Consider the following 26,467-nt stretch of genomic DNA (forward strand, 5'->3'; position numbering starts at 1 on the left):
GTTTTGGTGAAACCCAGATGCTCTTCATCTGAACACGTTTCTGTCTTTTCTGTGGTCCAAGCACAAAACCTGTTACTAGGGGAAGTATTTGTATTACTCTAAGTGTGTTTTATTTGCTATGATTTTGGTAATTTTTGACATCAGAGAAATTCTTTCATAATTTTTCCACGGCAGTAGTGTCACACTATTTTGCTGTGCTCAGATTTGCTCTTGCATTTGGATTTAGGTACATTTTCACTAGGAAAATTAGAAGAGCAGATAGTTCAAGGACCCTTGAGCATTCTGAAAACTTGAGAAATAACATATTTTCCTAACATTTCTCTGCAAAAAAAAAAAAAAAAAAAAAAAAAAAAACCTGCAGATTTTCAGGAACATTATAGTTTTACTGCATTTTTCAAAAAATACCTTTTCTACATTCGGAGTAGGTTAAAAAAACCTCATTTTTTTTGTAAACCTATTACAATCTGCATTCTCTCATGTTAAATGCAGCAACATAACATCAACCTACTGATTTTGTTTTATAGTAACAACCACATCATATTTTCTTGGCATGTTAAATTATTTCAGGATTTCTTACAATGTTGCATACATGCATAATTGTAATCTGCTGGATTTCTGTCATTAAAATAAACATGCTGGAAAATGTTGCCTGTGGAAAAACCAATTTAGCAGAGTAAGGGATTAGACATCAGAACTGAAGGGCAGCAACTTAGAAATGAAAACTAGCACAGTAGAGGTACATACCTGTACCTAAGAGAGAAAAGTGAAGAAAAGGGAAGAGGCGGTAAACATAAAGGAGCTGACTGCTGATACTTGAAGATGAGAGCAAAAATGAATAGCAACAGCTGCTACAGAGCAACTGAGAAAGATTATATAGCAAAGACTTGGGGGTTTTATCATTTATTGTCCCTAAGTTCTCACTTCCTATAATTTAAATCAGCATCTGAAAGTGTATTGGATTTTGAAAAATTACTCAGCTAAGAAGAAGAATGGTTTAAATATTTACAGGAATTCTTCAACATTTTTGTTATCTGGTTGGCTGTACTCTTACAGATTTTGATACTACATCTTTAGAAGTCATATCTAAGTTTAAAAGTTTTGTCTCAACACAAGACCGATAAATTAATTTTAATTATGTTGTAACAGAAATAGGAAGAAAGCGAATAATTAATTAAAACGTCTTTTCATACTTTTAGAATGATTTCTCTCTACTGTTGTTGCAATAGTTAGATCTTTCTTTAGTTCTTCTTTCTGACACAGTAGAATTTAGAAGTGAGCAGGAGCTATACGTGAAACTGTGCCCATGCATAAATCTCTCCTGTGTTACAGTCCTTTCTCCGTGGATTCCTAATACATAGTAATTTACCTCCACTACTGAAAACTTACAAATGCTTTCTCCTAAATGTCACTGATTTTAATGTCTTAAAGGTGAGAATTCTGTTTTCATGACATCCTGGGATCATAATATCAAGTAGCGAATCATAATATTCCAGTTGATTGATGAGCTCATTTTGCAACAGAAGTCAAATTGGATTTTTTATTTATAATGGTGATAAAATATAATGTGTGATCTTGCTATTCTGATTCCATCAGATTTCTGTTTTAATATAAATTTCACTAGTAAAATCTGTAAGTACTTTCCTGACCTTTTAGGGTTTTTTTTAATGCTTTCTCTTGCAGGTGAATGCTGTCACTGGAGAAACAAAGCATTCCTTCTTTTTAAATTTTTAAATCTTGATTTGGCTTATGTTTTTTTACGTTTACTGTTAAGATTAATTTGATTAATGTTTTTGGTTGTTTCAGCACCACCAAAGTTTACAAGAACTCCCGTTGACCAGACAGGGGTTTCAGGAGGAGTCGCCTCTTTCATCTGCCAAGCCACAGGAGATCCAAGACCTAAAATTGTCTGGAACAAAAAGGGAAAGAAAGTCAGCAATCAGAGATTTGAGGTATTAGGTCCATTGTTCTGTTCCTCTGAAAAACATTTTATTCCAACCTCACTTCTAATCCCACTATGTGTGCTTTATTGTCAGTGATTTAGCAAAATAGGAATGAATATCAGGGGTAATTTGGTGGGAGCAGTCTCATGAAATTTTTGTTTTCCAAACTAGTTGTGCATAGCACCATTAAAGAGTAAACTGCTACTGCTGTTTTCTAAACTAACACAATCTCACTGAGGAGCTTTGAGGTGCCTCTGTTCAGTTTGCTGTCTTGTGAAGGAGATGGTGGGGAAATTACTTGAGCAGTGATTGCTGTCTCCAAAGAGCAAGTCACCTCCTTTTGTGACAGAGTGCATCGAGCAGGCCTAGGATGCTGCCAGTTCTGCTGCCACCATTCCTTACCACTGTTGCAGAGAGAGACGAAAGGGGCATTGTGGTTCCTGCTGCTGAAGAGGAAGTGTAAAACTTGCTTCCTTTTGATTCTTTTCTTAACAGTAAATTAGAAAAAAGCCATAGAGAAAGCTATTTGTCTCCACAACATTCAATTAAAGGAAACAGTAAAAGTAATCTGTTCAAAGGATTCTGATTTTTTGGGGGGAAATAAAAAATAAATATTATTCCCTCTTGTAGTGGCAGGAATAATTACTATCAAATGCAGATCAATCTTTAACATGAAGAAAAAACACAGAAAATGGGGGTAAGCTTTTAGAATAGATACCAAAACTGGCACTAAGAGTGTATAATTTTCACTATATCTCTTCACTATTTTCAGTGTTAAATAACAGACTTCTGTTGTCTTAAAAATGACTGTTTGGAAGTATTTCTGAAGATCACTTGTCCTGGCTTTCAGGCTAGATTTATTTAGAAGAATTGCATTTATTGTATAAACTAAATTTATTTTATTAATTTTTTGATAAAAAAATATCTAAAGCCATTTGAATTTGTTCATTAGCCAATACAATTATTTACTTGTGTATTTACTACAACATGAAAAATAAAATCATGAACTTAAATCTTACCTCCTAGTGCCAAGGACTGTTTGCACTTTGCAGAGCATATGCAGAACTGTAATTGGCTAGAGGGATTAACACAGGAATTTCATTATAAATTCTGCGCAATTTATCCTCTTCTGTTCACAGAATTTTCACTCAAAGTGAATTCTAAACAGAGAAAGATTGGGCATGCATATGTTTACTGTGTTTTATTTTGCATTATGTCGTGGTTTATTCACTTAATATATTTTTTTCCCAGTATGTATATAACTGTTTTTAGGGAGAATAAGCAAAAATAAAGTAGTTTTATTTCCATAAAAATATTTGAATGTAACTATTAAAAAAACCTTAATATATTTTAAAAACGCCTCTAGTGGACTGCTGAATGAGCTGTGTAGCCAAGTATGATGGAATGTATTTCAAAAAAATAGATGTTACTTGCCAAATGTTTTATAATTTTTATTGTGACCACTGAGTTGAGCAATTATAAAGTCTGTGGAGCACATCAGTATTTTAAATAGCATTCGTTCCTGTTCAAATTAAGGCCATCATTTCATTACATAGAATCTCTAAATAAGAACAAAACAACAACAGTAGACATGAGATTCATAGAAGACGAAACATTTGGAAAACAAGCAACGTCTGAGATTATCAGCTGCGTCAATAAGAGAATAATTAGTTTGGCTTATTTTCCTCTTCTTTCACATTAATATTTTGTATATTTCTCTGAGTATGATTACTTAATAATACAAGACATCAAATTGTTTTTCCTGGACACCTGTCTTTATAGAAGCCTAGTAAATACAGCTGGAAAGGACTTCAGTGGGACATCTGATCCATGTGCTTTCCCAGCCACGCTGGGGGTTACTATTTTTTCATCTTTCAATAAACTTGGGCAGTCTGCTACAGTTTTTCATGAACCTTTTTATGATTATTTTTCCCACATGTGGAACCTGAACTTTTTTGCTGTTACTTGATGTACGTAGCATTCGGGGAACAAATAGTTTATTTCCTTACTCTTGACTGTGTATTTGAAGACTATTATCATTGAATGTTCTTGGTCATGGACTAATTCTCACAACTTAGTTAGAATAGTGGTGAGAGCTATAACTTGCTTCTGAGATTAGAATCGACAGTAAGACCTTGTGGGTCTCCTCTATTAATCTTTTGCCTTTTATTTATGGTGCAGGTATATACTGTGAATGAACATGATACAGGAGGAGTCTTTTTTTTTCTTCTTCCTCCAAATTAATTCAAATAATAGGAATTAGAAGAATCTGTTTTAAGTTACTAAGAAGTCTTTCTCAGAGGAACTTAAAAAGGAAAAGAGAAAGTAAAAAAAAAAGTTTTTAAAAAATTACATAATTTTCCCATCTGGGTGGAATTTGTCCTGGTACATGTATTTGAAAAGCAAACCTGCTTTGGTGACTTGTATACCCACAGACCGCTGTCCATGAGTAGATTAACTGAGGGATAGGTATTTGTAACAACATCTGTGACAGCTTTTGTTTCCTTTTATAGGTAATAGAGTTTGATGATGGATCTGGATCAGTTCTCAGAATACAACCACTACGCACGCCACGGGATGAAGCTATTTATGAATGTGTGGCTTCCAACAGTGTTGGTGAAATAAGTGTGTCCACGAGACTCACTGTTTTACGTGGTAAGCTCTTTCTAAGCATAACTAATTTACTTTATTGAGCTCAAAGTACTATGTTGTTGTAAAAGAGAGGTTTCTCTCCAACAAGGTTAAATACAGTTCTTTTCAAATGGACCTTACCACAGTTCTGATGCTGTTGATTATAAACTTTTTCACATAATACTTGACTATCACATTTGTAACTTTTGACCACAAAAAGGTAATTGGAGATTACAGGGTTTGACAGATTAGAGTGAAGAAAAGAAGTAAGTGAAACAGGAGTGCCACACAGAACAAGTTATTATAACAATTACTGCTCAAAAGAAAGTACTTTATGAATGTATTCGATTTACATTTTAGGGCTGCCCTAGGTAGCTTAGCTTTGCGTGATCAGCATTTACACAGAAATTTGCCCAATTAGCTAACAGTGACCTTGAAAAGTTGCATGAACGGTTTCCAGATGATACTAAGTTGCTGCAAAATTTCTCCCACAAAATACAATCATAAAAAAGCCGAAGGCTTCTTCTACTTCAGATATATATCACCTGAGTTCCTGAGTTGCATTCTTACTTCAATAACAAGTTTTTGAGAACAGTAAAGGAAAAAATGAATTTTTTCGACTATCATTCAGGAGTGAGGATATTAATGTACTGCTAAGTCTGCTGTCTAGATAATACTCACGGGAGGAAATACTAGTAGTCAAATGACCTGAACAATTCATTTTGTCACCTGGAGATGAATGGACACTGGATTTGAAGATACTTCATGAAATATCACACTTTTTAGTTTGCAGAGCTGCTTTTATGACTAAAGATTACTGTCTCCTATTTTGATATTATGTAGCATTACATGGTTAAAAAAATTAACTACTAGGTGTCTTTTTACAGGAATTGAAGATGATTAAACAGCTTTAAAGAATTTAGAAGAAAATCTGTGAAATGTGTAATTTCAGTAATTTTTTCTTGATTCTCCCATCCCAAGCAATTTAGGGTAACAAGATTTCTCCTGTTTTTCTCTAAAGGTGAATGTTTATTAAAAAAAAAAATTATAATTTTATTAGCTATTTTAATCAGTACAGGCAGTACTGACATTACTCTTGAAGTCAACTAGCAACAGTATGTGCATATATAGCAAATAATAACCCTAAATAATAACCCTAAGTATATATGTATTTTTTTCTTAGAGGTAGTCTGACATAAGCAAACTTTTTCAATATTTAAAGTTCTTATCTCTAATGCCATGATTGTTCCTTATGTTACCTTTTAAAAATTCTTCCCGGTCTAGCCAATGAAAATGGGAAGATTGATAGACTGATGTTTTTAACAGCACCATGGACTTGTTCTTAACTTCCCAAGATAAGATTTTCCCTTTATTAACTGATAGGAACACTTTTTATGTACATCTTCCACATTGTTGAAAATGAACATAAAAAGACATTTTTTTATATTCTGTTAGAAGTTTTGCAAATTAAAGAGAGATGGGGAAAGCAAGGGAGGGAAGCAAAAAACAACGTGAAAACTCAGGTGGAAATAGTACTCTTTTTCTTCGTAGTTTCTTGAAATGCATTTATAAGACTCTCTGATCATGAAATGGGCATGTATTTTTTGAAAGATACTGTTCTAAACCAAAATTATCATTTTGGGTTTTGTAGAGGAGCAACAGCCCTCATCTCTCTGCCTAGCACCATAGCAGTTGAAAAAGGCAGAGGAGGTGTCTGAGTGTCCAAACTGACTGAATGTGGTCCATTTCTTTTCTAGTCCCATTGGTTATTTAATCAATTTCTTGTAAGGCATATGTAGCTTTGCTGCCTATTTTTTGCTCCATAGTAAGAGCAGTAATAGTACTCAGTGTTACTTCAGACAACACTAGCATCAGATGCTGTTTTAAAGTGATACACATGGACATGCAAGAACAAAGCATATATACTATTAGTTGTGAAATTACAATTTAAGTAAATTTCAATTTCAGTTAAAACCCAATAATATATAAAAATTGAGCATTGTCTCCAACCATATATATGGCTTTTGCAACTGCTGGAATACATTTGGCCCCAGGAACAGATTTATGGATATAATCTGAAACTGGCAACATATGAGAACTCATGAACATGTTGCGACTGTGATTTATATAAAGGGGTAATATCAGAGAAAGCAAGAAGCATGCAGAGTAACAGAGCATTATAAGGAAAATTTGGCAGTGTTCAAATTTTGAATGGCTATAGGTACAATGGCATGCTGTATTGCTTTCCAAGACACAGGATAGTTCAAGTACTAAGGGCATTAGCCTGGAAGATAATTCTATTATTGCAAAACTCCTATTTTGCAAACTTACTTTCACCTTTGTACAGTCTGCAACAGTGGCATTGTGGAAAACACTCCATCTAGTTATGTCTTTACGGGAAAGAGTTCCTCCGTACCTCACGTAGGTGCTATATATATCATAGATGTGAACAGGAATTAACAGATTTAATCAAATGCAAAACAGAGTAGAGTGAGTTAGATCTGTGGTATGCTTAGGCCTACTCATCCCTTGGGCGTGTATGTGACTGGATTGCAAAAGATGCACATATAACTTTCATATGTTCTTTGAATCTTTCTGCAATGGCTCTATCACAGACCCAACTTAGCATTTTGACCTCTTGCAACATGGCATCTAGAGAAGGAAGTCAGTTTACTCACAGTTCAACACAAAGTATTGCAGCCCTTAATTATGGAAGGTCAGTGGAAGGTCCTGGTAATTCCAGGAGCAGAAGTGTCTGTCTATATTCATTTTGTGTGATTATTTCACAAAATCCAGTTAAACTGCCTCAATTTCTTCAGCACAGAACAGCAACATTTTTGCAGATGTGTCCATATCTTTACAGCCAATCTTGGCAGGTTTTCTATCTGTGGCATTGTTGAGTACACTACAGATACTACTGTGTTTTTTTAGGTTCCTACACTATGACCAATTTTTAGTAATTGAGTCTCAAAGAACTATGAATATAAATAAATTTTTTAGCTTCTAGGTGTTAAAAGTTCACAGTGTGAGGAGGAAAAAGAACAGGAAAGGCATCTACAACATGATAACATTTCAAAGCCTTACCAGAGACAAAATGTTGGACCCTTTTTTCTGTTACTAGAGTAAATCAAGAAACCTTCCAGGCTAAAGTTTCACTTGTTAGGATGAATATTGTGAGAGTCTAGACCAAGAATGAATGTCTAACTGGAAACTGCTTTTGATTTTCTGTATATAAAGGACTGGCTCCTTTCCAGGACAGATTCACCCATAAGAAAATGTTGAATTTGAAGGAAAACAAAGCTTGAAAGGAGAAGTCTGGAAGTCGCCTTCCAGACAAGAGGAATCCATGCTATTTATTTTGGAGATCTTTGTTCTGAATGTTTTTGCTGAGAACCATATGAGTGAAACAGTGCTTTGATTCCTTTATTAATAATCTTTAGTCTTCAATACACATGCCTTTGTGGCCAAGAAGGCCAGTGGTATCCTGAGATACATTAGAAAGAGCATTGCCAGGAGGTTGAGGGGGATGACCCTGCCCCTCTATTCAGCACTGGTGAGGCCACTTCTGAAGTGCTGTGAAACAGAACTGGACACAACCTCAGTACAAGGGGGATATAGAGCTCTTGAAGCAAGTCCAGCAAAGGACTACAAAGATGATTAGGGGACTGAAGCACCTTTTTAGGAGGAAGAGACTGAGGGAGGTGGGCATGTTCAACCTGGAAAGGAGGTGACTATGAGGGGTACTTGTCAATGTCTATAAGTATCTGAAGGGAGGTTGCCAAGAGGATGGAGCGGAGTTCTTCTTGGTGGTGCCGAGCAATACAACAAGAGGCAACGAGCAGGCACTCGGGCACAGGAAGTTCTACCTGAATATAAGGAAGAACTTCTTTACTGTGTGGGTGACTGAGCAGTGGAACAGGTTGCCCAGAAAGGTTGTGAAGTCTCCCTCACTGGAGATACTCAAGAACAATCTGGACACAATCCTGTGCAATGTGCCCTAGGATGGCCTTCCTTGGGCAGAGAGGTTGGATCAGATAACCCACTGGTGGACCCTTCCAACGTGACCCATTCTGTGCTCTGTGAAAAGGCAATAAAAACCAATGAAGTGTAGGATCTTCCCATGCTCTGTGGATATCAGAAACGGAATAGCTTTCCCTTTATTGTTTCCCCCACTCGTTTCATGGTAAAGGCACCTGACTGTTTTTAGATCTTGCAAGTGGTGGCTATAGAACTATTTGCAAACTGAGTGCCCTGTTGTAGTCTGTAATAGGCAGTTACAGAATGGCATGCAGATTTCTTGGAATGGCTTACAAAGTAGTATGGAATTAAAAATATTTATCTGTAATGTTAAAAACTAGTTTGAAATATGGAACCACTATGTATCTTTCCTGGTTATAGAACAGGGATTCTGTTGTCATATACAAGTCTGTAAATTGTTCAGGAAGGCAGAAATGAGGTGCTTCCTTCTATTAGAGAAATCAGCAACAATTCCATTCAGTTAATTTTAAGGAATCCCACTTTTCGGTTTTAAAAAGATTTTTTTTATTATTCCTTCAACACAGAAGAGTAAAGATATTAAGCAAGGATATAGAGCAGAAGACTGAAGCATATTTTAGTGTTACTCCTGTTTGCTTTGTTTTCCTTGCTGTATGGGAAGTAGAAAGAGAGACTACAGCAGGGCACTTGAATAGAAGGCAGTTTGTTTTTCTCAACCCACAATTTTCTGTTATTGTCGTTGATCATACTGTACATTAAAAAATATTGACATATAGCATTTCTTATTTACCACAGGCATTATGTAAGCATGAAAGAAGTAAAGTAAAATTTCTGTGAGAAGTGCCTAGGTTAGTTACTCCTTTTTCTGTTTTTAGAAACTGATTGATTCAATGTCAAACAGTCATAAAATGCATAAAAATGCATAAAATGAAATAAAAAACCAAAATATTTACTGAACAGTGTATCCTTGTTCATTGATACGTACAGATATTGAGATAATTGTGAGAGATTATTTTTATTAGACTCTCAGAAATGCAGAACATTTGCACACTGTTAAACAAAACAAAAGCAAAAGAAAAAAAACAAAACAAAAAAACCCCTCAGAACAACTCAAAACCAGAGATGATAAATCCAAGGTGCTACAGTTTTTGTTTCTGCTGCTAGCAATACATTCAATGAGAAAAGAAACTCTTTTCTGTATTTTCAGTGCACCCAGTAGTACCAAAATGAGAAGGAACTATTTGGAAGTAATCTGTCATCTGGGACAGCTATCTTTGAGGGCATAGAAATTAGACAAATGGAGTGGCATGGCTATAATGTTGGAAAATGTGCTGTGGGATGTCTCTCATTTCTAGACAAATGGGAGCTGCACAGTAGGAGAAATTTGCCACGTTCCAGCTGGAGCTGTATAAACGATGTACACCAGTGTTTATCTGAAACCACTATATAGTCACAGTGATTATTGCCAGGGGGCTGCTAGTAGGACAGGCTTTTGAAAGCGGAATGAAGAGAAATAACAAAACCAAGAAAATACCTGTTCATGAGCTTAATACACTGGAAAGACATTTATCTCACATATATATTGCATGATAATGCTTTTTAAGAGCCAAAAGAGTATCATTCCCCAAAACTTCCTGAACGTTCAGTGATCATGCTATATGTAGCACCTTGTGACCAGAATTAGCATGTTTATTACAGTCCTATTTTTATTAAGCCTCTTTTTGAAGAGGAATACTGTCATTCCTGCTGTGAAAATGGTACTTTACAGTTCATGTTGTAAAGCCTCTCCTGGGTAGCTGTGCAAGGAGGATTAAGGAGGGAAACACAGCTGCTTGACAGTCACATAAAAGGATTTTGTGAAATAGTGAAACAAAAGGAGAGGTAGCCAATACAACTCAAGCTCAAAAAAAAACCCCTTACAGGCAGTTGTAGAATGGCATGCAGATTTCTTGGAATGGCTTACGAAGTAGTACGGAATTAGAAATATTTATCTGTAATGTTATAAACTATTTTGAAATATTTTCTTTGGGTATGTAAATGTTATTTTGGGCAAATAAAACATTAACCTTCCATGCAGTATAGGTTGAAATACTTCATGAATTACTGATCTTTATAAAGATGATGTGGCAACATTTAACCAGCAGCCAGAAGAGGATACAAAAGAATAATGAAATACATTGCTCATATTCCATGGCTAACTTCGAAGTTAACTGTGTGTTTTAAGTTCTTTTTTAGTGCAGGTGTATTCATAGTTTAGAAAATGCTGCACTCTATAAATTTCATAATAATCAGTAACAGGGTCTGTTACTGTAAACACATGATTCAGGGTATTTAGTTCAGCTTTTAGGTTATTCACTTGAGCATATTGATTTGACAGTTATCTATTGTTGACTTTTGTGTAGTTCTTTAAAACCATGTAATAATTTAAAATAAATAAAAATGACTGAATAACTGCTGTAAGTATTATAAGACATTTCTGGCAAGTACCCCAGCTGTTGTTTTTTATGGTTAATACTTCTTTAATATTTCTGCTTATGGCCCTGGTGCAAAGTTTATCAAATACATTTTTCTCAATCACTAAATGTTTTGGTTCCTTTTTTTTTTCTTAGTTTGAAATGAACAAGTTTTCCCTTCTCTTGCACACCATTGTGTTATAAAGAACCTACTACAGTCATGAATTTAAAGCTATTCATTAGAAAGCTGCTTCCAAAAAGTAGAGCAGTCACTTTAGAAAATGAATGAAACAGCAATCCCTGATTTCTTGATTGTCAGTGTAAATTCCGTTAGTCAAAAATTTCAGAGATTAATTACTTCGGAAAATCCAGAGTAGGCTGCTCAACTTATAAGACCTTTAAAGATGTCTTAAGACATCAAATTTTTTTGAGAAGTCTGTCCTAACTTTATTCCCTGCAATTTTTTTACTCATGAAATTTAATTCAACCCTTTGTCATCCCACATATTTCTTTTAACATGATTGATTATTCTGTGTCATCATCATGTCTAGGCTTCACGAACGAAGATTTGGGAAAGGCCCTATCCACATTTGTTACAGGCACGCTGGTGGCTAATAAGGCCAATATGAGATAGACATATCCAATTGCAAAAGGCACAGCAGAAAGACTCCTTAGATGGTGTATTCTGCAAGACACGGTTCTTTCTGCATTGTCTTTTCTCCTCGAGAGTGATCCTGCGTGTGTTCTCAAAGGAGACAGCTGCGTTATAGATGGTGTGTCTCCAGGCCTCCCGATTTGAGGCCAGAGTAGACCAGTTATGGTGATCAGTCTGACCAAGGCTGAGATGTTGTTTCAGGGAGTCCTTGTATCTTTTCTTCGGGGCTCCTCTCTTGTGGCAGCCACTGGCAAGTTCACCATAGAGCAAGATCTTAGGGAGGTGATGGCCCGTCATCCTTGAGACGTGCCCTGCCCATTGCAGCTGTGTTCTCATCAACATGACCTCAATACTCGTGACTGCTGCTTGTTCTAGAACAGATGTATTAGTCACATAATCTGACCAGTGGATGTTTAGGATTGTATGGAGGCAGCGTTGATGGAAGCGTTCTAAGAGACGCAGGTGGTGGCGGTAGATGACCCATGATTCAGATCCGTATAAAAGAGTAGACAGCACAATGGCTCTGTAAACACTGATCTTTGTGCTTTTCTTCAAGTGTTTATTACGCCATACTCTTTTATGGAGTTTTCCAAAAGCTCTGTATGCCTTTGCTAACCTGTTGTCTATCTCCCCATCAATCTTACCATCCGAGGAGATGAGGCTACCTAGGTAATTAAACTGTTGGACTGATTTGAGCTCTGATTTGCCGATGGTGATATGGGAATGATGGAAGACTTCCTGAGGTGCCAGTTGATAGAGAACTTCTGTCTTGTTTAAGCTGACTTCCAGCCCAAAGAGCTCAGCAGCATCTGCAAAGCAGGATGTGAAACGCTGCAGAGCTGCTTCTGTGTGGGCGACAAGGGCGGCGTCATCAGCATAAAGCAGCTCCCGGACAAGATGGTTTAAGGTCTTGGTGTGGGCCTTCAGTCGCCTTAGGTTGAATAGGCTTCCATCAGTACGGTATCGAATGTAGATACCGTCCTGATCATCGAGGTCTGCAGTGGCCCTTTGGAACATCATGCTGAAAAAGATTGTGAATAGAGTTGGTGCAAGAACGCAGCCTTGTTTCACACGAATGGTAATTAGAAAGGGCTCAGAAAGTGTGTTGCCATATCTGACTTGGCCGTGTTGATCCTCATGAAGTGAGATGATCATTTTAAGGAACTTGGGGGGACAACCTAAACGTTCCAAGATCTGCCATAGACCTTTTCTGCTCACAGTATCAAAAGCCTTGGTGAGATCAACAAAGGTTATATAGAGACCTTTATTCTGTTCCTTGCACTTCTCTTGCAGTTGTCTGAGAACAAATACCATGTCTGTGGTACTCCTGTTGGCTCTGAAACCACATTGGCTTTCAGGTAGAATTCCTTCAGCTATAGTGGGTATTAATCTGTTCAAAAGTATTCTTGCCAGGATTTTGCCAGCAATGGAGAGCAGAGTAATACCACGGTAATTTGAACAGTCTGATTTAACTCCTTTCTTCTTATACATATTGATTATTCTATTGTATTTGCTCAATGAACATACATGGGGAAAGTTTTTCTGCTGCCAGCCAGTAATAACACCTATCATGTTTTTGTAAAAGTTTATTTTTCTTCCTTCTAATTCTCAATGGTTTTCACATCACTGAGTTTTGTCCAGCCAAATTTCTGGTTTACATAAAATGCTATAAAACTATCCGGTTCAATTTCATTTACTTGTGCATGGGGTCAGTTTTATTTTTTGAAATATTGGCAGCAGTTGAAAATTATTTGTACTGCACATTTATAGGACAGTACAGATAGTCCTAAGGGATAAACACTGGCTTAAAATCAGTAAGCCGGCTAGACTATATCATATTTGTACTTATTATATATATCTGTGAAACAGAGTAAACTTACGAATGCCAGCTAGTTCATAGATAGATGTCTGACGGTTGTGACCTAAGAAGAGGAATTGAAATAATGCTGGACAAAAGCAGAGCAGCTCTGTTTAGCTTGGAAGAATTCTTTACTGACAGTTTTGGCTAAGAATGTACACCTGTTAAATACTTTCAAACAACAGCTAAGTGACTAATTTTAGCATGGCCCCTATTTGGGTGTTCCCATTTACTATCTAATATATCTAACTGCATATAAGGTTATAGGCATTTTCTTAACAAGAGTGAATATATGCTATCCACTTGGGAAATGTGAACTGAGCCACGCTGAGCAGATCAGTTTTAAAACACATTTGTTTTATACTTTTTTCCCACTCGTTGATGCCTGTGATGATTCAATCCTTTTTCCCAAACCATCATCCCCAGGTCATCAGAAATCTGTCAGAAGCAGGTGATAATGAAAAAGGTAATAGTAGGGCGATGAGGAATACTTCTCCTGCCAGTCTGTCCTTGCGGAATGACTATCAGGGGATGTAAGCACAGAACTAAAACATGAAATTTCCTAATGCTGAAGCAGCATGATCTGCTATATAAAATAAGCAACCATTTTGATATAGTTCTTCAAAGACCCAGAGAGAAGCAGCATATAGATGTGATATTACAAATTATGAGAAATGGTAGAGCATTAACTATGTGTAAAACTGCAAGATGTTCTGAATAAGGATGGTGGGGGGATTATACTTTTGTACTGTCATTTTGATATTTTGCAGTGCTATGTGTATATACATATAAAAACTGACTACTTCCAGTTTCTGCCTGGATGTAATATAGTTCAGTTGAATAAAACTGTCATTCGGAGTTGCATTGTGGGGTTTTTTTTATTGATTTGTAAAATGGCAGGCCATTTGTCTATTTTAATTGATTAAAAAATAAAGTGCAAAATATTTCTACTTACACCAAGAATTTTTAGAATGCAATCACTTTTCCTGGGTTTAGTTGTTATTCATGAATGTAAGGCCCTTGGCCTTGTATAGAGTCCTGTTGGTTCAGTATCAAGTTTTAAGATTGTGTAAGTTTTCAGTGTTAAATGGCTTAAACCCACTGTCTCAAGTGAAACCAATGAAATAGTGAAAGTGAAAGCCAGTTCAGTTAATCACATGCTGTATTTCCTGTTTTATTGTAACCTGTGGGCCTTAATTTGGGATGCATTTTATATATCTGTATGTCCACTCACTTAACAAATTCTTATGATATTAAATAGCAATGCAGTTGTCAGCATTGCAAAATATAAAAATAAAATTGACAGCAGAATTCTGGGGATTTTTTTTGTGTTGTTATTTCATATTGATTAAAAAAAATAATGCAATTCTAGACATTTTCTCTTCGAGGAGATGATATCATGATTAGTTGCTCAACCCCTGACAGTGTCAGCATATCTGTAAGGAATTAACAGTGGTATTAGCAGTTTGATAGTTTCAATTTAATTGTTATCACAGCAGATCCTCACATGAGGTGATCTAATATAGCATAATAAAACCAAGGCATTTACTAGAAAATACATATATTCATATAGTAGGTCTGTCTTCAGCTTTCCAGGTTAGCAATTTCTGTGAATGCTCATGTCTTATCAGCTGTACCATTAGGATGACACAAATGTTTGCAGAAGTGTAGGATGTGTTAGACACTAGTGTACTGAGGTGACAGTAAAATTAAATCCATTTTAATGTAATTAGCACTAATCTTCAAATACAGAAAAAGCCTAGTAAGAATACTTTTTCATATATATCTGAAAAAGTAATACAGAAATAGAGAAGGCGTATGTAGTACTTCAACTTGCTTAGGTCATAAAATAGTATTTATTACTGTGATTTTTAAGTTTTCAAAGATATGACATAGGAAGCAAAGTAAGTTTACAAAAGTATTCAAAATATTTTTGACAAACATATGAACATTAAAAGGAAGAAGAAGTTCAATGGATCTTTTCAAAGAAAAATATGGTTTTTATTAGAACTAGTAATAAGCCAATTCTGAAGCAGTGACTTTCAACTGATGCCACAAAGCAAAGGATGTTTCATTGCATTAGTGTGGTGGAAGGTTGAAAGAATTGTGATTTGAGTGGCTCTATGGGAGAGAGAAACTTATGAATGCTGTAAGGCTTAGACAGGATATAAAATTCTGTTATGTATAAATTCAGCAAGCATTTTCAGTGCTTGCTGTAAACTGATGTGAAGTTCTACAGCTGAATTACTACTGTTCTATTTATCTTCATAGCAAGATGCATTAAGGAGCATCTTGCTACTAGTTTAGTAGCAAATGACATTTCTTTGTCTTCAGTTAAAAATGTATAAATCATGCAGAATTGTGATTGAAGTCCAACATGATTTAAATTATTCTATTAAAGTTATTTACTGTAAAATTATTACAAAGAATCTACGATGATGTAAGTTGTTACGTAGTAATAGTAGCATATTAGGATTTTTGTTTATATTGAATGTATCTTGTGACCTACATTGTCAGTGCATGCTTAATATGACAACAACAAAACAGAATAATGAGGTAATTCTTCAAGTGGAAACACTTCAATAAGCTTTTCAGTCAAATACAGCACTGATTAAAGCCAGGTGTTCCATTAGGACTATAAATGTACCTGATCTTGGCTTATGACACTCTGGTCCTTTATAAAATTAATGTATTTCAGAGCATATTAACTGAAAATGTGAATTATTGTTATTATCTGAATTATTTTTATTGTCATTACTGCATCACCACTCTCCATTTTCTACCAAAGGTCTTGGGAATCTGAGGAAGTCGCACATGATTGAAAACTAGCCACTGTTATTTTAATTTACATGAAGGGTGTGAGGGAAGACCCAGGAAACTACAGATTTGATAGTTCTAGCCTCAGTTCCTGGAGAAGATTATACTGGGGTACTTCTGAAGGGCATTTTAAGAAAATGCAGTCAGCACTGGTTCACAAAGAGAAAGCCCTCTTTAACTAATTTAATATCCATCTATGATAAGGTCACCATCCTAGTGGATGAAATGAAGGCAGTGGGTATGTTTTTTTCTGGATTTTAGTAAGACTTTTGGTACTGTGCCTCACAGCATCCTTCTGGAAAAATTGTTCAGTTGTGGGATGAGTGGCTTCACAGTGCATTGGGTGAAGAACTGGCAGAAGGGCAGAACTTCAAAGGGGTGTAGTGAATAGGGCTACATCTGGCTGGTGAGTGGTCACCAATGGTGTTCCTCAGGATTCAGTTCCAGGGTCAGTTCTGTTCAATATATTTATCAATGATCTGTATACAGGATTTTGTATCAGGAAGTTTGCTGATGATCCAAAACTGGGAGGTGCGGTTGACCCTTTTAGAGGGACCTTGCAGAGCAATCTAGATGGACTGGAGCATTGGAGAAGGATTAACAAGATGAGATTTAAGTCCAAATGCCAAATTCTGCACCTGTGGCACAAGGCTAAACTGGGAGAGGAGTGACTAGAGATCAGCCTTTCAGAAAGGGATCTTTGGGGCTGTTGGTTGACATTAGGCTCAATGCGAGTCAGCTCTGGCCACACAGGAGGGCAAACTGCATCCTGGGGTGCATCAGACACAGCATCATCAGGCAGTCCAAAGGGGTGATTGTCCTGCTGTATGTAGCAGTGGTGTGGCCTCATCTTGAGTGTTGGATGCAGTGCTGGGCCCTACAATTTAAAAAGGATGTGAAGTCTTTGAATACATCCAAAGCAGGACACAAAGCTGGGGAAAGAACTTTATGTCCTCTGAGGAGTGCCTAAGGATGCTGGGCTTGTCTAGTTTAGCAAAAAGGAGGCTAAGAGACCTTACTGCTCTCTGCAGCTTCCCAAGGTAAGGAAGCACAGAAGGAGGTGCTGATATTTCTCTGGTATCTAATGATAGGACACGTGGGAATGGTTAGAAGTGGCATCAAGGGAGGTTCAGACTGAGCCTGACCCTGAGGAAGTATTTCTTTACTGAGGTAGTGGTCAAACCCTGAACAGGCTTCTAGGCATGTGGTTGATGACCCAAGCCTGTCAATGTTTAAGAGCCATTTGGATAATGCTGTTAATGGTTGTTCTAATTTTCTGACAGCCCTAAAGTGGTTGGGCAGTTGGATCATTGCAGCTCACTTTCAAATAAAATACTCCATTCTATTCTATTCTAAATTATAATACTTCTATATTATATATTATAAAATATATAATTACAATGAATTTTCTATATTTGACATTAATTTTAAAATATTAATTAAGGGAGAATGCTAAACATGTTAGCTTCACAAATCCCTCATTTTCAATCATTGCAAGATCTTTTTCTGAACGTGAAATTGTCTTGTTCTTTCTGTGCTCATTCATATTCCCAACTTTTCGAAAAGAAATTTGTCTTGGAACAGTAAAGCCATATTTTCATCCTGTCTAACTTGGCTAAGAGCTGTTCTTCATTACAGTGAATATCCTTGTAAAGAAATCCATTTTGTATGATCACTGCTATGAATGGCACTTATAAAGTACATTTTTTTATTTAATAATTTGAAATTCAGTGCATATAGCTTAGTACCAAGCTCAAAAGCTCATCTTAGCTCCCATATATTCCATTGTTTCAGTTGTTGCACTGCCATGTTTTCACTAGGCCTGTAATTTATTTTCATAAAATATATCATCTTGTCTTAAATGGCATTATCAGCCTCGCTCCTAAGATAAACAAATCTGTATAGACAACCTCTATCTTAATGTTCACACAGAGATTTATTTGGGTTTTGGCTGTATAGATAAGCAAGTAGGCTATCTGCGGAACCCTCTTCATTATACCTGCAGCAAAATTACTTTCAAGGAAAGAGAATTGAGAGGCTGAAAAGTTGCCAGGTTTTTTTTGGTGTGTGTGTGTTTTTGTATTTTTTGTTTGTTTTGGTGGGGTTTGTTTTGTTTTGTTTATTTTTTTATTATTGGTTTTGTTTGGTTTTTTTCTTTCAAAAAGCTACTGTCTTTTGGAACTTGATTTATGGCAAGAAGATGAAGCCAAGTGCAGAAAAACCATTAGTAAGCCCAAAAGCAATCATTTTTTGTTGTGTGTTTCATATAGCAGACAGAGGATTGAATTGAGAACATGTTGACTTCAGTGAGAAAAAGGTCTTCTTAGCTGGACTTCAGATCAGTCAAATCTTCTAGTTTTTTCATTAGTTGCAAAATGTCAAAACCACAAAATGCAAGCAGAAAAACATCTCATTTTATTCACATTTTTCAAAACTGAAAACCTAAATTTAGGCTTACTGATAGTTCCTGTGTTGGGTACTGAGCACTTCTGGTTTCTAAGGATGCTTAGATACCTCAAAAATCTGGTTTGTTTTTTTTTTTTTTTTCAAGTCCTGAAACAGAAGGCTATGGATCTTAATAGGAGATATTCAGGGAAAGGGGAGTGGTGTTTGTTGTTTAGTGAGTTGCCTAAACTTAAGTGACAGTATAAGTAGGTATTCTAAATGGCAGCCTCACATTCTGAATGTACCGTTTGGTCTCAGCAAGATACTCAGCAACACAGCCTTTTGGAGTTCAAGAATCTTTGTAATTTTGGCTGATAACTCATGAGACACAATTTTGAAAAATAGATTAATTTATAAAAGAAATGTTATGTACATTTGAAAGTTCTGCCCTTCTGAAAAGATAGGAAGGTATGCATGTGGTGTGTATTACAGTTTCTTTCTAATGAGCAATTCACATAAACAGAGGGATATTTCAGACATTTATTATGAGTGTCATTTATTCATAGAATCATAGAGTCAGCTGAGTTGGAAGGGACCCATCAAGCCCATCAAGCCCAACTCCTGGCCCTGCACAGGACACCCCAAGAGTCACACCATGTGCCTGAGAGCATTGTCCAAATGTTTCTTGAACTCTGTCAGACTATGTGCTGTGACCACTTACCTGGGGAGCCTTTTCCAGTGCCCAGCCACCCTCTAGGTGAAAATGCTTTTCCTAATATCTAACCTTAACCTCCCCTGACTCAGCTTCATGCTGTCTCCTGATGTCCTTTCATTGGTCACGAGAGTGAAGAGATCGGTACCTGTCTCTCTACTTTCCCTTGCGAGGATGTTGAAGACCATGATGAGGTCTCCCCTCAGTCTCCTCTTCTTCAGGCTGAACAGACCAAGTGACCTCAGCTGTTCCTCATAAGACTTCCCCTCAAGGCCCTTCACCATCTTCTTTGCCCTCATTTGGACCCTCTCTAGGAGCTTAATGTCTTTCTTATGTTGTGGTGCCCCAAACTGCACACAATATTCAAAGTAAGGCCGCCCTAGTGCAGAGCAGAGCGGGACAATCCCCTTCCTTGACCAGCTGGCCGTGCTTTGCCTGATGCCCCCCAGGACACGGTTGGCCCTCCTGGCTCCAGGGCACTGCTGACTCAGATTCAACTTGCCATCGACCTCCAGGTTCCTTTCCACAGAGCTGTTCTCCAACCTCTCATTCCCCAGTCTGTACACACAACCAGCATTGCCCCATCCCAGGTGCAGAATCCAGCAAAGAAAGGGTTAAATACTTCTGCCTCATCTCAGTCCCTGTTTCTGAGATGACCATCCTCATCCTGTAATGGACCGATGTTACTTCTGCGCTGCCTTTTGCTGTTAACATAACTGAAAAAAAATCTTTTTATTGTCCACCTCAGTTACGACCAGCTTCAATTCCAGTTGAGCTTTGTCTGCATGAATTTTCTCCCTGCAGTGGCAAGCTGCATCTCTGTGTTCTTGCCATGTCAGCTGACCCTGCTTCCACTGGACTTTTTGCCTTATTTCCAAGAGAACATAACATCCCTGTTCAGCCAAGCCAACCTTCTGCCTCACTTGCTTGACTTCCAACATTTTGGAATTGCCTCTTCCTGTGCCCTTAGGAGGTGATGTTTAAAAAGTGACCAGCACTGATGAACCCAGCACCTGCAAAAAACATTTTCCTAGGTGACTTTATTCACCACTTCACTGAGCAGCCTGCAGTCTGCTCTCCTCATGTTGAGGGTTTACTGGCACTTTTCCTTCTGTCAGCAGAGATTTTAAACTTGACCACCTCATGGTCGCTGTGGCCAAGACAGCCTCCAGTCTCCGTATCACTCACGAGATTCGCTCTTGTTGACAAGTAGAAAATCAAGGAAAGCATCTTTGCAAGTCAGCTCCCTTAGGACCTGTTCCATGAAGTTGTCATCCAGGTGTTTTAAGGATCTTCTGGCCCAGGTTGTACTAGCTGTGTAATGCTCCTGGTTGATTTCTGGCAAGCTGAAGTCCCCCATAAGGACAAGGGCAGTTGACTTGAAATTGTCCCTTAGTTCCTCAAAGAATAATTTGTTGGTGTCATTGTCCTGGCTGTAGTAGACTGTGATGATGAGATCCACATTATTTGTTTGCCCCTTGATTCTCACCCGGAGGCTCTCAACTGTGCCATTGCCACCTGTGAGCTCCATACATCCTAACTCTTCTATTACATAGAGTGCAACCTCTCAACCTCTTCTGTCCAGTTTCTCTCTCCTGGAGAGCTTGTAACCATCTAATATGGCACTGGAATCCCCGGGCTCATTTCACCAGCTTTCTCTTATGTCAATGATGTCAAATCTCTGGGACTGGGCCCAAGCTTCGAACTCTTCTTCTTCACTCCTCATACTGCATATATTAATGTAGAAACATTTCAGGCGTGGTTCATTGTAGCCAACACCTCATGAAGCAGATTGAGGGATCCCATTACTGCTCATTTCTTCAAGTTTTGGCGCACCATCCTGTGGCTCACCACTTGTAAGCCTGATTTTGTCTCTTTCCCCCTTCCAAGATACTTTAAACATCTATCAACAAGCCCCACTAGCCCTGTGATAGAACTTTTTCCTCTCTGAGATAGGTGAATCCTGTCAGGTGTCAGTAGACCAAGTGTTGAGTAGATCATCCCATAGCGAATAAACCCCAAATTTATCCAATTGCACCAACCTCAGAGCCACACAATGACCTGATGGATCTGCCTATTCATATCAATATTATTCCTTGTTACCGGAAGGATCAAGGAAATCACTTCTTATGTTCCTGATCCTTCAACCAATCATCCCAAGGCCCTGAAGCCTCTTTTGATTGCCTTGGACTTCTCTTTGTTACTTTGTCACTGACAGCTTGAACAATCAATAGTGGATAGTAATCAGGGGGCCTTACTAGACTTGGGAGTTTTCCAGGAACATCCCTTACCCAAGCTCCTGGGAGACAGCAGACTTCTCTGTGAGTTGGGTCTGGTCTGCATATGGGGCCTCCTTTCCCCTTAGAAGGAAGTCTACTATTACAGCTGCCCTCCTTTTCCTCTTGGCAGAGGAAGGACGTCTTGGTGCAGGGTACAGGTGGTGTCGCTTTAGAAGAGCCCACTACCCCAGAAGGACCTTCACCCACTTCATCAGTAGTCTGGCCTTCTAGTACCAGAGCCTTATATGTGTTGTAGAAGGTGCTGGTCCTATTTGTCAAATTTTCAGAAAGAGGGGGAACTTTTCAGAAGTGGTGGTGAACGGTGCAACATCCAGTTAGTGTCTGGTCACTATTGGTCCCCCAAGGATCAGTGTTGGACCCAGTCCTGTTTAATATCTTCATTAGTGATCTGGATGAGGGGATTTAGTTTATCATTAGCATATTTGGGGATGACACCTGGTTGGGTCACTACACGACCTGGAAGGGACCCCTTCCCCTGTCCCCAGAGGATGACGTGAGGTATAGAATGTCCTCCATGTCCTAGTCATGCCTCCTCCTGGCTACTGCAAAAATTAACACTGTTGTGTCCAAAACCACGACAATGTGATAAGCCCGCCACCCATTCTGACTGTCATAGAGGTTACTTTGTAGTTCTGGATTTTGGGAGAACAGCTTTCTCACTGAGGGATCCCATAGACATAAATGGGCTTGAAGACTTGGTGATCAGGTCTAAACAATAAACAACTTATTTGGTGAACAGGCTCCAGCAGAATCATAGAACACCATAGTTTCTCTTGGACCCTTAAAACTGACTATAAATAAAAATTGACTATGAAGAAAATCAATAAAGTTGTCTCTTAACTACAGTAATGGCAATATGTTCCTCATCTTGGACTTGGAATCTAACAGGAGGATCATAACTCTTGTCAGAATTTGCCATGAAAAGACTGAGATATAAAGCTTTTTGAAATCTTTGCAATATTAAACACAGTTTTGAATATTTTGATCTTCCTCAGCTACTAATTCAGATGATCTATTCTGTGTCCTACCTAGTCTAAAGAATATGCTAAATAAATTTGCACATTGTTTTCTGTTGTAAATCCCAAATGTAAACTGGTCTTACAGTTGTCTTTGCTGTTCTAAGGTATTCAGTTATTCTGAAATTTTGACACCTTGCAAAGTTTTATCAGATCTGTTTTAAGTTATTATATCAGTTTAGTTCCATCTGGAAATCACAATGAAATGTGCGTGTAACTATTCGTTGCTTACATGGATTTCCTGTATATGAGGAAAAAAGATTGGTAAACATTTCATATCTACAAAGACAAATATGTCTTACCTATCTCAGGGACACAGTCTCTTTTGTTGTATGTATTCTTTGTTTCTTCAAGACTGGTAAGGAAGCTAAGTCTATCTGTAAAACTCTTATCTTCTGAAATGAAGGCACATTTTCTACATGTCTGTGAAAGGGCAGCCACAGATAGACAAACTATTTATTGCTATCTTCTAAGTGTCTGTTAAGAAACTTCCAGTATAACTACCCAGGTTTTGAGGGAATCTGTTGGAGGTTTTCTGTTTACAGAATTTTATCACAGAGTTCACTTTTATTCTTGCTTAGGTTTAATCCGCCTGAGAAATGTTTATGCAAACATTGACATATAATTTTGAAATAGGTTAAAACCTTGTCACTGGCAATGTGATGGACAGTATGATTGGATTTGCCAATAATCATTGACTTTCCATCACAGGTAGTGCCAGAGTGCCATTGTTTTAACTGGAATGAGCATGCCTCTGACTCATTGAAGTGCCACACAGAAATAACAGTTGCTTCTCATAAAGTCAACCACAAAATGAAAACATAGCCTGAGGTTATTGTTATTGCTGTTTTAAAATTACAGACCCTAGATTTACTTGTTAAGACTTGATATTTGCATTTCGCTGTAATAAAAAGGATGTTTATTTGATGTCTTTTAAATGGCTGTGCTGCTCATTTCCATGAAATTTGGCAATATAAGCATGCATTTGTAAAGCAAAATGGGAACTAGAAAACCATCCATTGGAAATGGCATCACAGACACATGATTTCTTTTTTCATTTATTTTATTGCCACTTATTTTGGCACTTTTTTTTTTAATTCTGCCCATTCTCATTTCATATACATTTATTTCTGTCAAGGCAAGCATATCATCAACTGGGTGGGTCAGTAAGCACTTCTTTTTGAAAGGATTTTAATACCTTCTATGAGTTAGTAAATATGAGATTAGGGAGAAGTGGTGCATATTGAACACCTATGGGGGCTGGCAGAATTTCTTTTGCAAAGTGTATTCCAGGTCATTAACACCTGAGTTTCCTCCTACTCTTAGCAATTCCATATATTTATGAATTTTTTAAATGTAGTATTATAGAGCTCTGATAGAAAATACTGAAAATAATAGAACACTGAATAGTTCCCCTTTTCTGTTCTAAGAATACACTAGAGTGTAGAGTACACAAATATAACAGGTCCCTGAACTTCAAATCACTGAATGCTGGGATAGTACATAGAGGAAGGTTTGTGATACATTTGTCCTGTTACACTCTAACCTCTGCGTCTGATCTTGGCCATTGACAGAATATATGTATTAGAGCTAAATGTTTTTTTGGTTCACATTGTTCACTATTTTTATGTTCTTAGTATCTGTGCAAAAACAGTTTCATAACATGATGGTAGAATAATAATAGCAAGCATCTGATATTTCTGCCTCTCTTTCTAGTAAAATATTTTTTAAAAGAATTGTTAAGTAAATAGCTCTGAGGACAAAAAAAAACAACCAAAAAACCAAACCAAACCAAACCAACAAACAAAAAAAGCAAAACCAAAAAGCAACAACAAATAATAAAAAAAAAAGGACCCACCAAAAAACCCCTGAAGATGTACAAAACAGAATTCCATTCAAATGAAGACCTTTAGTTTAGTCCAATTATTTATGGCGTTTGTAGCCTACATATACACTAACCTGTCAGGTTATAAAACATGCTAACTAGACCTACATTAGTGGCCCATTGTAATTGTTTTAATATCTGTTGACGCACATTATTTCTAATGAAGTGATTTCTTGAAGAAGTTTTTGACAGAATAGATTTCTTTAATGGTGCCCAGGAAAAAGAAGAATTTGACAGCTTAACAAGTTATTTCCAGATATATTGCCAAAAGAAAACACACCTTCTTAGCAGTATTATTTTTAATGATTTTGTGTTGGAAGACACAACTTGCTGAATGTGAATTTTATGTTAGAACAGAATGTTCCTAAGCAAACAATTTTAATTCATTGTATATATAGGGAACAGGATATTTGTGCCAACATTTCAGTAGTTAATTCATAAGACACTTGGGTATATAGCGGTTTAAGGGAACTAGGTGATGCCTTGTAACTGAGTGATGGGTAGGATTTCTGCAAAGATAGGCAGCAGTATTCTGGGCTGTGTGAACTGTGACAGCCAGAAGATCAAGGCAGGAACTACTGCTGTGTGCAAGTCTGGTTAGACAACATCTGGCTTATAGGTTACAGTTTTGGTCACCCTAATACAGTAAAAATGCAGCCAAATGACAGGAGTTGAAAGAAGGCCACTGAGGCAGTGAGGCCGGAGCCTTCTCCCTGTGAGGAGAGACTTTGGCCCTTGGTGCTGGTTCAGCTGAGAGAAGAGTTGGCTTTGGGCGGCATGCAGCAGCATCCTCAGCACCAAAGGGAGGGATGAAGGAGATAGAGCTAGGCTCTTCACAGCAGTGTGTGGTCTGAGTCTGAGAGACAGCATCACAAGCTGAAACATCAGAGTCTAAGGCTGGAGATAAGGAAAAGTCTTTTCTCCAGCAGAACAACTGGGTGGGGCTGGGCCCAAGGGAGGTCGGATGGTCTCCATCCTTGTGGGTCTTATAGTTCAGCTGGGTGAGGCCCTGAACAGCCTGATCTGAGCCCACAGATGAGCCAGTCTGGAGCAGGGATCCTGAGAGTCCAGGACTGCCAGTATGAGTGAACCCCTGATTGTGTAGTTTAGACAGAAACACAAGTCAGAGCTGAACTGCTTCCCCAGCTATGTTTATAGACAGGTGTTACTGACAGTGCTCCTCTCTATTTCTTGAATGTCATTAATTAAAATCCAAACTTCAGTATAGAGATGCAGTTCTATTTTATGAGGGTACACAGTATACATTCTATTTTAGAAACTTGGTATGACATCAATTTCAAATTCCTCAAAAACAATTTTGAAAGGGAAGATACGATTTAAAAAAATTGTACTATTCCTTATGGGTAGGCTGGGTTCAGACTCAAGAGTTAGGGACTTCTTCATTAAGTGATAAGCAATACAGATAAAGATAAAATGAATTTAAAAAAAAAAAAAAGCCCCCCCACTGCATTTGACAAAGAGGAAACTTTTTATTTTTGGGGGTTTTTTGGTCCATGTATTATTTATAGTGATATGGAATAAAATAGAGTCCTCTAAAATCTATTTAACTTTTTGAAGCCATTATGATTAAGCATTCAAATATATTTGAATTACCTCCTAAACAAAGCCATTATAAAGAAGCTGGAATATCTTCACATGGCATACTAAATATACAGATGACTTAATTTTTTATTAATTTGATAAAGTATCATTTTGGAGAAAGTCTGTAGCTGCGACTTTCTTGATTTCAATGTCTGATTTTTCAAGATTGTCAGATTATAACCTTACTTAGAATAAGAAAATCAAATGATCGTTAAAG

The 26,467-nt window shown here is 37.4% G+C and overlaps 1 protein-coding gene across 30 annotated transcripts in view; it reads left to right on the top strand.

Moving 5' to 3' along the window:
* The window catches only part of PTPRD (protein tyrosine phosphatase receptor type D), a 313,470-nt gene that overhangs the window by 92,533 nt on the left and 194,470 nt on the right, over positions 1 to 26,467 (top strand). For 22 of the 30 annotated variants that reach the window (XM_039381989.1, XM_039381990.1, XM_039381992.1 and 19 more), the window contains exons 3-4: positions 1,804 to 1,949; positions 4,454 to 4,595. In XM_039381989.1, the coding sequence (XP_039237923.1) occupies positions 1,804 to 1,949; positions 4,454 to 4,595 (288 nt within the window). Of the gene's footprint in view, positions 1 to 1,803; positions 1,953 to 4,453; positions 4,596 to 26,467 lie in introns of all 30 variants that reach the window. The other 8 variants (XM_039381964.1, XM_039381970.1, XM_039381978.1 and 5 more) reach the window with 1 other exon arrangement.

Source organism: Pipra filicauda, unplaced genomic scaffold (genome assembly GCF_003945595.2).
Source record: "Pipra filicauda isolate LSUMZ 115617 unplaced genomic scaffold, ASM394559v2 scaffold24_size8852520_pilon, whole genome shotgun sequence".
Lineage (NCBI taxonomy): Eukaryota > Metazoa > Chordata > Aves > Passeriformes > Pipridae > Pipra > Pipra filicauda.